At 36.9% G+C, this 14,738-nt stretch overlaps 1 protein-coding gene across 2 annotated transcripts; it reads right to left on the reverse strand.

Annotated features, from left to right (window-relative positions):
- Positions 1 to 10,051: 10,051 nt before the first annotated feature.
- On the reverse strand, positions 10,052 to 14,213 carry LOC112195256 (protein DETOXIFICATION 53). Of its 2 annotated transcripts, XM_024335628.2 has the most exons (3): positions 14,086 to 14,213; positions 13,655 to 13,897; positions 10,052 to 11,612 (listed from the first exon to the last, which is right to left on the reverse strand). In XM_024335628.2, the coding sequence occupies exons 2-3, from the start codon at positions 13,883 to 13,885 to the stop codon at positions 10,191 to 10,193; spliced, it is 1,653 nt and encodes a 550-aa protein (XP_024191396.1). In that variant the 5' UTR covers positions 13,886 to 13,897; positions 14,086 to 14,213; the 3' UTR covers positions 10,052 to 10,190. The 2 variants fall into 2 exon arrangements, with proteins under 2 accessions (XP_024191396.1, XP_040371790.1); XM_040515856.1 differs by lacking the exon at positions 14,086 to 14,213 and having other exon boundaries at positions 13,655 to 13,953.
- Positions 14,214 to 14,738: the final 525 nt, after the last annotated feature.

Raw genomic sequence — 14,738 nt, forward strand, 5'->3', positions numbered from 1 at the left:
CACTTGAAGGAGAGACATTGGTACTTTTCTTACCCTTTAGTCATGAATTGTTACAATCAACCACTCATCTATATGCTTTCAAGCATTTACAACTTACAGCCTGTGAAACTGGATGATAGCAATTACCTTGTATGGTTATTTCAAATGCAAAATATGCTCAAAAGTCTTGGTTTAGAGGGATATATTGATGGTTCATGTTCTTGTCCGCCTCAATTATTAGTATCTGATGATGGGATAAATGCTGGAGTTACAAGGGAGTTTCAAGAATGGGAAAAGAATGATAAAGCATTGATGACTCTTATCTCTGCCACTTTATCTAGTGAAGCATTATCATTTGTGGTTGGAAGCCATAATTCATGTGAAGTTTGGAAAAATTTGAGAGTAAGATATGGTGTCTCTTCTAGATCAGCCGCTATGCAACTCCAAACAAACCTGTATGTAATTCAGAAAGGTAATGACACAATAGACAAGTATTTTCAGCGTATCAAGGACATTACTGATCAATTAGCTTATGTTGGCCTTCATATTCCCAATGAAGAGATTATTATCATTGTTGTCGATCAATGGTCTTCGCTCTGAGTACATGACTATCAAAATCGTGATCAAAGCTCAGATCACAACTATGTCAATGAACATATTGCATTCTCTTTTACTTGATGAGGAGTCTACTATAGATCAATCTCTAAAGTCTACGCAGGTTCCTTGCTCAACAACTATTGTTACAGGGAATGATGATCAATCTAAAAAGCCTATACATGTTCCTCACTCAACAGAAATTGTTACGGGGAATGATTATTGTCACAATAAAAATGCCGCAATGCCTATACAGGTTCCTTACACAGTTGCAATGGTTCCTACATACTTGGCTTCTGGTATAACACAATAACATGGTGGTCTTCAATCACAAGTCAATACTGGACTTGCTACCTCTAATCGTGAAGTGTAGTATAATAAGAGGTTCTTTCAACCCTACAATGGCTTTCATTCTGAGTTTCTTAATGGTTTACCTAAAAGGGGTGGACAGAGAGATAAGTTCAATCTAGGTGGTGGCATGTACTCACATAGAAGTTCTCAGGGTTTTGGTACCTATGGTAACTTTGGTATTTTTGCTCCATATCAGTATCATCATAACTATGCATACCGGAATTCAAATACTGGTTATGTGAAATCTAGAGGATTTATTAATCGGCGTGGAAACTTACACAATTTTATCATTGATGGTGGATTTCAAAGCAACAACAGTACTCTTGACAATTCTAGAAATGGTTGCAGTGGTCAATTAGGACAAGCTGGTGGATTTTGCAACTTCAATAACAGATTCACTCAAAGTGTTTCATCTTCTTGTGAAGTTTGCCAAATATGCTCACAACTTGGACATCTCGCTAAAAGTTGTCCCCAAAGGTCTGCTCCTTGGCAAGTTGTTGCAATTGGTTTTTCTTTACAATGTCAAATTTGCTTTAAGAGGGGTCACAGTGCAGCAGAATGTTTCCATAGGCATCACTATGTTTTTCAACCCCAAATTTATGCGAAACATCAGTCTATGACTACTTACTCCTCTTAACCCAAGTCATTATCCATTGCTGCTCAACCAAGTCCTTGTATGTCCATGCCACTCATTCCTCCTGGTTGAAGCATCTGGTCACAAAAGTCTCTGTCCTTCGCATCATCCTTACTCTTTGCAGCAGCTTGATGCTCCAAATCTCCTATCAAGCTGAGGGTGTTAACAGAAAATAGTAAAAATTTATAGCCTTCTTACCAAATATACTGCTATTGTACACGTGTCCAAAGCTATATAATCCTACTGCTTGTAACCTTTTACTATATTCGATCAATACAACAGCATAGCCTCGCTATTTTCCTCTGCTTCTTTCTTCTTCTTCAAGCTTTCAGAAACTTCTCTGACATTTGTCTAAATCATCATTTAACACAAATCACTTCTCTTTACAAAACCTCGCAAAATGAAATGAAAGATCAATATTTTATTCCTTCATGACTTGAGTTTTGGTCTTTCATGTATGCATTGCTAACGAGTACTTAGTCTGCTGATAAGACATTTTTCTGCAACAAATACCCAATCGATATCTCCAATTGTTATGAAAACAAAAATTAGGAAGCTAAACTCTCAATTTTGAAATTCACAATTTAAGATCCGTCCATCAAAAAATGAATAGTCAAATAAAAAATTTAAGTTATTAACTAGTTGTTATCAAGCAAACATGAGAACACAATCAATCAATAATTAAGCAAATTGTGAAAGGAGTCGGCTTTTTCTCTCTCTGCTAGGGTTTCTCTCTGGCTGAGAATTTGACTGAGTTTTTGTGTGATGACAGCGGTGTCATCTAGGATGTCGTTACTGGAAGGAGTGGCAGAGGCCGTAAGCTTTCTTGGGGGCTACGAAGCAATCCAGGACCCTTTCTTTTACCTGTGTGGCCACTTTCTCTCTCCGAAGAAACCCATTGTGATCTCGTCACTCGCAGTGGTAGTCTCTGGGATATGGGGGCTTAAGGAGCGGATCTTGATCTGGGAGGAGGGAGATGGAGTCTTTGTCTTCCAATTCAAGGATGAGGAGGTGAAGAACCATGTCCTTAATGGCAGACCATGGTTTTACAATAGCTCGATGTTGGTGCTGGCAGATTACGACGGTATCAGTTCGTTGGAGGCGGTGTCTCTCTAGCATCTGGAGGTTTGGGTAGCGGTGAAGGGGCTGTGAATGGCCATGAGGAATGAGCGTGCTCTAAACCTCCTCAAAAATGATTTGGGGGTTTTGGTTCGGGTGGATATGACGGCAGTGCAGCTCAAGGATTCGGTCCAGAGGGTCCAGGTGATCCACGATGTACGCAGGAGAATTTGGGCCCGATGGCTATATAGCTTTTCGTCGGAGGTTTCGGTTCATTTAGAATTCCGGTATCAAAAGTGTCATGGCATATGTTCGGAGTGCGGGTTTTTTGGCCATGGAGGTGGGGTGTTACGTCCCAAACATAAATTTATTGGTTTACTAATCATTTAGGAGGTAAACATGCTTTACTTTCAGTTTTTACTTCGTTTCGATATTTTTAGTGGCCCTAAAAGGTTGACTTTTTGTTCGGTCAGTTTTTGAGAAAATTTTCTTCATGAAAGTTGTAGAGGACTTTAAACTGCGGGCATGTATATGTGGTACGTAAAAATCGGATGTATGCGAAAGTTATGAGTGAAATACGGAAGTTACTGTTTATGATAAATGGGTTATAATATTGAAATTTTACTGTGGTAGGTTTCCAAATCCGGAAACCCACCTTTCTCTCTCCTCTCCCCCGAGCTCTCTCCCTTTCCTTTCGGTCTTCTTCTTCTTCCCCTCAATTCACCGCCTTTAGGCCACCAACCGGTGTGTAACCGACCATCACAGGAGCGCCTCTTCCTCCTCTACACCCTAGTGACCATGGGTTATGGCGATTTGGCCAGTAAACCCCAAATCAAAGCAAAAATTATCACTATTGCAGTTGGAAGTTTTCCGGAGATTCCTCTATTTTCGGCTATCCCCGACCATCAAACCGGGTCTAGTAGGAGCGCCTTGAGCCATTGACCAATTGCCCTTAAGCTATTAGCTCCAATTCACAGCGTGGAGGATGCATCGAAGAAATTTTCGATTCTAGGGTTTGGAATTTATGGGTTTCTCTTCACCGGCCAGTTTCGACTTTTTCAAGGTAAAATTGAAACTTATTGTAGTTGAGAAAAATGTTTGCCTTGTTGAGATATTGTTACACATGAAATTTGGTGACCGGAGGTGGAGGTGGCCCAAGCGCCGCCACTGTGGGTGGCGCGTGGTAGTGTGTGTGGTAGGTTTTTAACTTCGGTTGTTTAGCTAGATAATTATTTGTGCGTTGTAGATTCTGTGAATGTGTTTTTGGGTAGAATTGGAGAAGCGTGGATATCGATTTCGATTTTTCCAAAGTGTGGAATTTGTTAATTGAATTATGAAAAATCCGTTCATTGGATTTTTCTTGATTCTGCCCTAAAATCCTTAAATTAATGAATCGACGTTAGTGGTGAAGATTGGAGGTTTTGGGGCATAAAGGCAATGATAGGTTTTTGTTTTTAATTACTGTGAATTTAATTTTCTGTCCTGTAATTATTGGTTTACAAACGTTATATTGTACATGACGTGAGGGGGATTCCCACGAGGAGGGTTTGGATCGACGGCAGGCTTAGCCGTATACTGTGAGTGGACGTTTGATTTTAAATAATGCATGCAATTATTTTTCTTAAGCAAGAATTTGTTTAAATTTATCAATTTAATTATTGAGCATTTTAATTTGGTTTTTCTTATTTGACATATGACTTGGACTTTTGAATTGAGATTTATTATGCTCAATTTGAGGCTTATAGTTTATATCGAAAATTTTGGTTGAGTTATTATTCCAAGGTAATTTTTAGAAAGAGAAGTTTTAAATACACACCCCTAATTACTTAATACACACTCCATACTTAATACACCACCCATTTAATTTCTCATTCTAATAATTTACTAAATACACAACCCAAAGTACCTAAAATACCCTTAATCTCAAAAATCATGAAATATCCTACTTTTTGACTATATTAAGGTTACTATTTAATATGATTAGTATATTCTAGTATATTGACATTTTATAAATGACCATATTGATTACTTGTGTTAGTTATTGAGAAATCCATAAAGATTTATTATTTATCTCTTTAAATAGATGCATATAAATAGGCTTTGTGTTATTTGAGCTCTCATCCATCAAACACCATGTTAATCAAGCATAAAATTATGAGTTGAACATTCAACCAAAACTATACCAGTAGTTTCTCCATAGTGGCAGAACTTAATAGTTGTCATTAGAGGGGCCAAACAAATTAACAATTACAAAGTTTTTTCACCTGTGATGTTTTATATTAGAAAATAAATTGATTAATCATAACTCTTAGAACAAAAAAGGAAATTAACTAAAAATGGGAGTAAAGCGATATGTTTTAAAAATATTTAATGCCATTGATTTTGAAATTCTAAATATTATGGTCTCTAACCTCATCTAATTACAATTTATTTAAGGAAAAATTAAATTAGATAGTTTCTAACTTTATTCTTGTATTAAATTGGGAGGCCATGTATAGAAATTTGTTGTGTTTATCTAACTATTATATGTAAATAGAATAATATAAGGAAAATATGACTATTTTTTCTTCTTCTAATGCATAGATGTCTGTTTTGGTAATTTAACCTACCTACAAAATCTAATTTGAAATATAAAATAATAGGGATGTGTATTAAGTGATTAGGCGTGTGTATTTAAAATTTCTCTTTTAGAAATTTTTATTATTAATTGATTAGCAATTCTTGAGATTTTAAGAGAAATTCGGAAATGGTATTCTTCGAGAGAATTATGTATATTTTATTTCCGCTTAATTATTTTTGAATTGTGAATATTTTTGGGTGTGCGGGGTCACACCATTAGCTTTTATACTTCTAATTTCCGATTTTGTTTCATGGTTTTAACCCACCATACCTGGGTCGATATATTTTTATTGCTAGCTAGCCTATTAGTACTCCTCCCCGCTTACTATGTGTTTGGGGGTGAGTTGAGCAAAGAGCATGGGATGCTCAAGAGTGTGGGACACTCCGACCCGAGCCTGGGAGGCTTCCTTTTTATAGTATGGTGATAACGGTTTCCCCATATTCTTTAATTATCTTTGACTAGCGGGGCTAGTCATGTTTTTCCTTAACTAGCGGGGCTGGCTTGGCTTTGCGAGATTCTTGATTTTAAGGATAAATGTCTTTACCATTTTTTCATGCATTGGACTTTCAAAGGAATACATGTGGGAAAGTATGAAATTTCTTTTATGTTAATTACTTATTCTTTTATCCACTCACACTAACGTTTTATTACTTACTTTCCTCTGGGCCCTTTGATTTTAAATGCCCAGTTCGCAGGGTAGCTATCGGGCTTAGGAGTTGAGGCTTAGCACCATCACTGCTATCCATCATTTGAAGGTTACTAGCCAACCTACTTTGTGTATTATATTTTATTGTCTTTAGACTGCTCTGATAACCGTGAAACTTTTGTATTATTGGTTGAAACTTTGAGTGGTTGTGAACTTGTTACATCTAGACAATTTGTAAATCTAAATTATGGAGTTGAAGCAGGGTGGCTCTTTGAGTTTAAGATTAATTGTTTAGAAGAATAATTTTGTTTCAACAAGTTTTGGGTTGTCCACTTTTAGGGGAAGTTCTGTCGACTTTTCCCAAAAAGTGGGCCCCGCAGGTCCATCTTGGAGTTTAGGGGGAAATACCGGGGTGGGTCCTGACATGGGTTTTATGATAAGGGCTTGTGACTGTGGCGCAGGCGGGTCCGGCACCGGTGGAGAGCCTACTAGTTACTGCGGTGGGGACGAAGCTGACTGGGAAGGTGCAGGTGCAGCATGGGTCTGAGCAGAATGGCTTGGTGTTGCCGGAAGCGGAGCTAGCGGTGAGGCAGGCCAGCTTGGAGGCGGCCCCGACTCTTTCAACGGGAAACCCTAAATTGAATTTAGGGTTGACCGTTAGGTTAGGTTTGACTGGGTTGAAGGAAGTTGGGCCAGGTTTTGTGACGGATTATGGGCCCATTACTGAGGGCTGGAGTCCAACTACTGCATTGAGTGTGCGCAAGACTCGCAACATTAAGCTGATCCAAGATGGGAAGCGACTCTGTTTTTTTTAGGGGGTTTGGTGGAGATTCATGTTACTACTGTTGAGAAGGCTCCAATGAAAAAAGGTCGTCCTCGTGGTCAATGAAACAAACCCAAGCACGTGAGTGTGGCTCATATTACTAAGGAGTTGGAGGAGGTTCCCTTACCCCATGAGGGTTAGGGAGGGTTTCTTTTTTATTGCTTTGAATAAGAGAGTGTCTGCTTGGCCCTTGCTCCATGTTCCTTGCCCTTGATCGTTGCAGTTGCTAGTTGATAAGTAGCAATGTACACCATGAGGGTCTTAGGCGTCAACGCTCGTCATATTGGTTGCTTTGATTTAGGGTTGGTTTGCTGTAGGGGTTTTTAGTTTAGCTTTTTCTTTTTCAGGTTGTTTTCTTGTTTTTCCTATTTTTGCTTTGCGTTGTGCAGACTATCTTGTGCATTGAGATGTATTATGAGGGATTTTCAAATCCTTCTACCTTAACCGAGTGAGGTCGTTAATATTATTAATGAAACATGATTCCGTTGCCCTTAAAAAAAAAAAAACATGAGAACACAATCAAAATTTAAATTTCGTAACAATAGTGAAATGGATTTGTTATCAAGCAAACATGAGAACACAATCAAAATTTAAATTTCATAATAATAGTGAAATAGATTTGTTATCGAGCAAACATCAGAACACAATCAAAATTTAAATTTCGTAACAATAATGAAAGTGGATGTATGATTTCTTATTTAAATAATTCCTTCAGGACACCTGAGAAATAAATTAATAGATTGGATCATGTTAGTTTTTGCATAATGAACAGTAGAGCTTCTACCCCAGTGGGAACTTGGAAGGGATTGTTGATAAATGCCATTCACGTACATCTAGGAGTTAGGACTTGCCACTTGGGACAGTGCATCTTCTCGGAATTCCATCTCATTTTCTCGACTTCAACTTCTTGTACTTCTTTACCAAAAAAGTAGTTCTTGTACTACTGCTTTTTTGTTTTTTTAACATTCTTGTACTTGTCTACCAAACAAATTTTATGATCAGATTCAACTTCTTCTTCTTCTTCTTTTCTTCTGGCCAAAATACATTTCAACTTCTGGTACATCTCAATATTTGTTACCAGTTTTGAAAAAAAAGAAGAAAAAAAGAACAGCCTCGGCTTTCAAACCGAACCTTTTGATATTGTTAGGTTGAATTGTTGATCGAAAACCTCATCACAAAATATATATATACATATATATAAGCAACGTTATTCGATTTTAATCACACAAGATTTTGATTATGAAACAAAAAAATAAAAGTGGATAATAAGGCTCCGTTTGGGATTGAGTTTTTTTGACTAAATCCTGCTTTTTCTCACCATTTATGACTCATAGCATGTTTGGTAACTATTTTAAATCTGCGTTCATTTAACAATCGAGGCCTAAAACAGCAAAAATCAGAAGCAGCAGAGGACCTGCTTTTTCATATTTGCGTTTTGTGAAGTGAATCGAATAATCGGTACCTTGATGAAATTCCAGAAACATCCCAACTGAATTCAAAAATTTACCTCAGAATTTCCCGTTCTCTTCTTCTGGGTTTCTTGCGATTTTTTGCTCTCTTTTCAGCTCCTCACCCCCTTGCCTTCATTGCTCTCTCTCTTCACAACTTTTCACTTCTCCTTTGATAAAGCAGTCGTTAGGAATGGTAGAACGCAAGTAGGTCTCGCATATGGTGCCATATTAATAATCAATTTGCTCATGTTCATTCTTCCCCTCTTTCTTCAAATCTAGGTTTTTGCCAATTTATTTCTTAAAATTAGTCATGAATTTGCGAAATGTTTCTTATTTTTGTTCACTGCAGTCCTCTCAGGCCTAGTAAAGTAATCATCATCTCAATTCTTTTGGTACAATTTTCTATGCTTCTTCCATCAAAGTATAGGAGTGGGTTTACCCAGAATTGAGGTTTCCCAGAATTGGGTTTAATCTATTGTTCCATACGAGTAAGATTACCCAGAATTATTATATCCTTGATATAAGCATGTTTATCAAAAATGAAAAATAAGTAAAATGATCGATGTCCATTTTAGAAATTTTATGCTTTTAACATAAACTTTACCAAACACTCTTGCAGTACTTTTTTTTCACTTTAACACTTTTAAATATATGATTTACCAAACACTACACTGAGGTTTTTGCCAGTGGATTATTTCTACAACTGAGTTATTTTAAAGCTAAGTATTCCTACCGCAATACCAAACTAAGCCTAAGTAAACTAAATTCATCATAATATATATATATATATATATATATATATTTTATCCAGAGCGAGGTCTCACTTTGTAATTTCAGAGTGAGGTTAGGGTTTAGGGTCACTTTTTGGTCTCATATCTACATCTCGACCGTTCAGTTTTTAGGTACTAATGTATAGATCATCTATGCAAAATTTCAGCTAAATTGATGATCTTTGAGGTATCTAACTCACTTAAACCAGTGGATGAACTGAATCTGTCCAACCTAAATTGAACTAGCTTTAAGGCAGTTATTAATGCCTTAACGATCATCAATTTAGTTGAAATTTTGCAGAGATGATCTATACATAAGTGGCTAAAACCTGAACGGTCGATATGTGGAAATGCGACCGAAAAGTGACCATAAACCTTAACCTCGCTATGAAATTTCAGAGCAAAGCATAGCTCGAGATAGGATCTTATATATATTTTTTTTTTTTTTGGTTTTTTCTTTTTGTAGATTTGTTCATGAGGGGGAAGTTTCCCTCTCTTTTATTTCGTGGTTAATTGTGTTTTATCTCTTGGACGATGTTTTATTCTTCTTTATTTTAATAAATTGAGTTGGGGGACGGGCGGTGGGTTCCCAGAGTGGGGCAGACCCTTCACCTTCGGGTTTGAGGGTGGGACTTGTGCCCTACATTGTCTGTCTCCGAGGAACTAATATCGCCTAATCCCTTTCTCTTAAAAAAAAAAAAAAAAAAAAAAAAAAAAGGATCTTATATATATATATATATATATAGACACACAATCAATGTTATTCGATTTTAACCACACATGATTTTGATTATAAATAAAAATAAAAGTGGATAATAAGTAACCAGTTCTTCTCGTTATGTGTTGGTGTAATTCCAAAAAGAAGCACTAAAATATAATTTATTTAGCATCACTCTTCTTTGGTGTGTTCATAAACAATTTTGGAGGTATGAAATTGAAAAAGGCCGTTACTTTTAAATATTTGAGTGGAGTGGCTGCAGGCCGACTTTGGTGAGTATTAATTTAAGACGCTCAGAGATAACTAGCTAATTAATATACAGCTAGTCATCTGTTATTTCTGAAACTCTCCAGCAGGAACAAACTACTGGGAACCATGAAGCTAGCAAAAATGATATATTGACAGTACATTGATAAAATAATGACCAAGTAATTTGAATTTTTTCTTTTCTTTCCAATGCCGTAAACAAAAAAAAATTGCGATTTCTTGACCGAAAGACTAATTTGTACTTGGTTAACTATGTAAATTATCCTCTGAAATTTGGGTCATGTCAGCTCAGAGATAGAAGGAGTTAGCGGGCCACTTTCTTCATCATCGTTCTCTTCAATATTAGTCTCTACTACAGCCAGAGTAAGCTCCTCAGCTCTTCTAGTTTGGTGCTTCCAATCTGTGTGAACCAGTGTGTACACCATCATACAAACACAAGAAGCCTGTGCTGATAGTAACCCAAGCCACAGCCCCAAAAACCCAACTTCATATGTAAAAGTTGCAATAATAGCAACTGGCAATCCAATAAGGTAAAATGAATACAAGTTAATTCTCGCTCCAAGCTTAGGTCGTGCAGTACCTGTCAAGACTCCACATGCAGCTGTTTGAGGAGTGTTGCCAAGTTCACATAGCCCCAAGATTGGAAGTGCCGTTGAAATCAGTTCAAGAATTTGTGGTTCATTTGTGAACATAGTCCCCCACACATTTCTCACAGAAGTCATGAAAACAAATGCGAAGAGCCCAAAAGCAAACGCGACAAGAAGACCGATTAGGGCAGCCCATCGGGCTCGGCTGGGTTGGCCCGCCCCCAAGGAATGTCCAACCCTAGTTGACAAGGCGGCACTTAACGAAATTGGAAAGATGTATAACATTCCGGTTGTTTGAATTAGGATACCCATTGCTGCAACACTAGCTTGTGGGTTACTCAAAATGCCACAGAGGAACAACATAATTTCATACCACCACCATTCCAAGCACACTGAAACGCAACTGGGTAGTGCTAAACTTAGCAACGGTCTCCATCCTTGAAATGTAGAGACAATTGTGAGCCCACTCCAAGGTTTCAATGCTCTATTTGAGATAGCTAGATAAATCACCAATCCCACATTCAAATTCCAAGTGTTCCAAGCAAGTCCCAAAGCAACACCTTCCACCCCCAAATTCAAGTAAGAGACTAAAAAATAGTTGATGGGTAAGTGCATGAGGGCCGAGAAACATGCAGCTAAAGTAAGTGGGGCGGTAAGGCCTTGAGTTCTTAAGAAGACTCTCAATGGGTTGAGGTGAGCTTGAGCTAGCAATTCAGGGATTGAGCAAACCATGTAAACCCTAGCAACTCTTGTAATCTGTGGGTCTTGACCTAACCATAGGAAAATTGGCTCAATATTGAGCCAAGCGAATGAGATGGGTATGGAAACTAATAGAAGGAGACAAAGGGTTTTCTGGAAGGTTTGGCTGAGAACTGTCCATCTTTGAGCTCCATAAGCTTGGCAACAGATTGGGTCCATACCAGTACATAGCCCTCTGAGGATTGAGATGCCTGTAATATTCCCAAACCCAAGTGCTAATGAGCCTCCGGCCAACTCTGCTTTTCCAAGACGACCTAAGAAGAGCATTGAAATTACAGACCTTGAATATATAAGTAGGGATGTTATCACTATTGGACCTCCAATCTTTATCAGCGACCGTAACTCTTCTCCTATCTACAAGGATTCAACAATATGAACAGAAAGTAAGAAAACTGGAATTGCATTACTGAAACTCAGAGAAGTTGGGGGAATTTTTCAACGTCTTGCATTTTATTTTATCTCTAATCACATGCAATTACCATAAAATTGTGATACATGTGACATTCAATTTCAAGAAATAAATTGACTGTAAAACTTTAGAGTAAATAGACATTCCTTCCAATTTAGAGGCATCAAAAGAGTAAAAAAAACTCAAATAACAAGTGAGTTTTGTATTATGGTTACTCTTCTTGAAATAGTACACCTATAAGTTGAATCTTTGATCTAAGTTTAAATCATTCTTTCATTTTTCTGTTTACCGTTGTGCTTTTGCAAGAGAGGTTTTGACACTCTTGGTTGCGGCCGCTTGGCAAGGTCCGCTCACCAATCATAATTCATCTTTTTAATTTTGTACTTATAATATCTCTAAAATTCGGATTCAAATTTGCTCACCATTTTTATTTTGTGGTAATATCACCACCCAATTAAAATTTGTCACGTCATGTAGAATTAATTTAATACTTAAAATTTATTTGTTTAATAAAATATTATGATTAACTATAATTATATTTTATAACACATAACAGTTTTATATTGAGTAGTGGTATCACCGTCAAAGTATTGGTGGTGAGCAAATTTGAATCCCTAAAATTCTAGTGAAACTTTAAAACTACCATTCCCACCTTATTCCTGTGCTCCTTTTAGTTATACCATCCACGTGGCGTAACAACTATTCTGAAGTTCTTTCCGTGCATTCTTTTTTGTATTTTTTTTTTCTCAATGACATGTAATAAATAAGCTAAAAAAAAATTGTATTATGGTTCTACCTCGTGGAAAACAATAATTCCAGTCACTGCTATAAGTCTGAAGGACCCAACATAATGTATACATTATTTTTGCTATTTGGCAATCAACTTTTGGGACTTTTTATTCATTAGAAAAACTGCAAGTGGCAAAAGGTGAAGTGGTAAGGTATCTAACAAAAAATTCAGAGCATCGGTTTGTCTTGCAAAGTTAAAAGCGAAGCTAATAAAAAAAAATGTCAACGTGCGCCAAAATAATATGGGGTTGCCATATAATTGATTCTATTTGGTGCAGACTGCAGACTTTTTTTTATCATATCTCCCATGAATTGGTTTTTGTTTTTGTCAAAGTGTTTGAAATTGTGAATATATAGGAAAAGAAAATGTCCATAAGGATTAGTTTTAGTACGTTGTCTAAGTTGGAAATCTAAATTCATTAATGAAGCAAAGAAAGCAATTGGAGCTGGCCTAGCTACATTCAATACCTGAATTTATGTAAGTAAACAAAGTCCTTAACAGAGTAAACTAATTTTTTTTTTAATAACTTAAAGTTATCATGCAATTAAAGTGGGACTTAGATGAATGCAAACAGTAACAAGAAAAGAAAAAAAAAAACACATATTGTTTTCAATAAGATACCTAAGAACCCATTTTAAAATATATGCATATATATAACTTACTTTCCCAAATGAGAGTGAATCTAAAAGTTGTGTTTACACAAAATGACATGAAGAAGCTAGTCGTTTCCCTTAAACTGAGTACTTACGAGCTGAATAATATGCAAAGCCCCAGTTGAATTCCTTCTGACTTCTAGTACTGAAATTTGTCAAAAGAGAGTATTTTACTCAAAATCATTTGTTACCTCCATTAATATTCCTAGCACGTCATTAATGTCATAATGAAATTAAAAATCAATAACCAAAACAAAACAGACCATTCCCATCGTATTGCCTATGAGTTACATGACATGATGTTCGAGACCCCAGAAACTTAAGCTTTCACTGCACCCTACACCATGCAAACTAAGAAAGAAATGAAGAAGTTTGAGGTTGCGAAAAAAGAACCTCCAATTTTTCGAGACTTGATACCATATTAGGAAATTCTTAACCCAAAACCTTAAGTTATCGGAAAAGAGGCGTCCACCAATGTTGCATGTGTGTGAAAGAGGGAGAAAGAGTTGGGGTTGGGGGGGGGGGGTTGTTGGGTCAAAAGTACCTCGGTTAGTGGCAGCCGTCCGAGAAGCCCATTTGTGGGAAGCTGCTGCTGTAGCCGTTGACGGAGGTTTTGTACGAAGCTAGTGCTGCTGCTGCGGCCACCTTCGCTTCTATCTGACCTCATTGTCATGTACTCTTCTTCATTGTTATAGTCTCCTCCTCCATCTAGCTTCGGAATCAGAGGGTCGTGACCATTTATAATTCCTCGAGATTCAGTACCAGGAAGGCACATGTTTATCCGACTCTGCAAAGGGACACAGATCAAAAAACAAACCATTTGAAGTACGACCACGGACCACTTCCAGACATCAGATAACGTATTAATTACTACTCTTTCTCATCTTGAATTTCATATATTCATACTGCTGCATAGCCATTCCTAAGTCATGTGGTCGAAGTTTTAATTTTAAAAAATGAGGTATGATTACAGACCTTGGTATTTCAGAGGCCCAAAGCTGTATGCTGTCTGCCACTTTTGGGAAGCCGGCCCTGTTGGTCTTTTGCAGCCACTTCTCTCTCCGCCCTCGGATTATTATCGCAAAGAAGATGGAGGAACTATAACGATAAAATGGCGGTGCATTGAAACATGTAGCGAACAAAGCTTTGAATTATATAGTAGTATGAGAAATAGTTTAAGCATGCGCAGTAAGCCAGTACTATGTCCACCCAAATTTTGGCTGTATCCAAGAAATTCTATTATCACATTAATCATGTAATTAAATACTAAACTGGGTTGGTTAGTGTATATATAGCAGACTGATATGCTCAATATGCTCAATGATATACATAAACTAAAGTCTCTGTAAATAAGAGGGTTTCTAATTTCTTTAATTATCAAGTATCAACTAAACAAAATGTACAAGACAATGCTGCAGCACTGAAATATATAAATTATGATCCAAGATTGTCAATCGCTAATTAAGCAGCTACAAATGGTTCATTTATTACTTAAGCAGCTATTCAATTCAAACTCCAACTTAACAGGGTTGGGAATGAGGTGTTATATGTGTTCAAGTAATTAGTATTCGTGTCCGGATCACCAAATAATACTAGGAAATAACAAGTTTTTTTTTTTTTTTTACAAA

This window comes from Rosa chinensis, chromosome 3 (assembly GCF_002994745.2).
Source record: "Rosa chinensis cultivar Old Blush chromosome 3, RchiOBHm-V2, whole genome shotgun sequence".
Lineage (NCBI taxonomy): Eukaryota > Viridiplantae > Streptophyta > Magnoliopsida > Rosales > Rosaceae > Rosa > Rosa chinensis.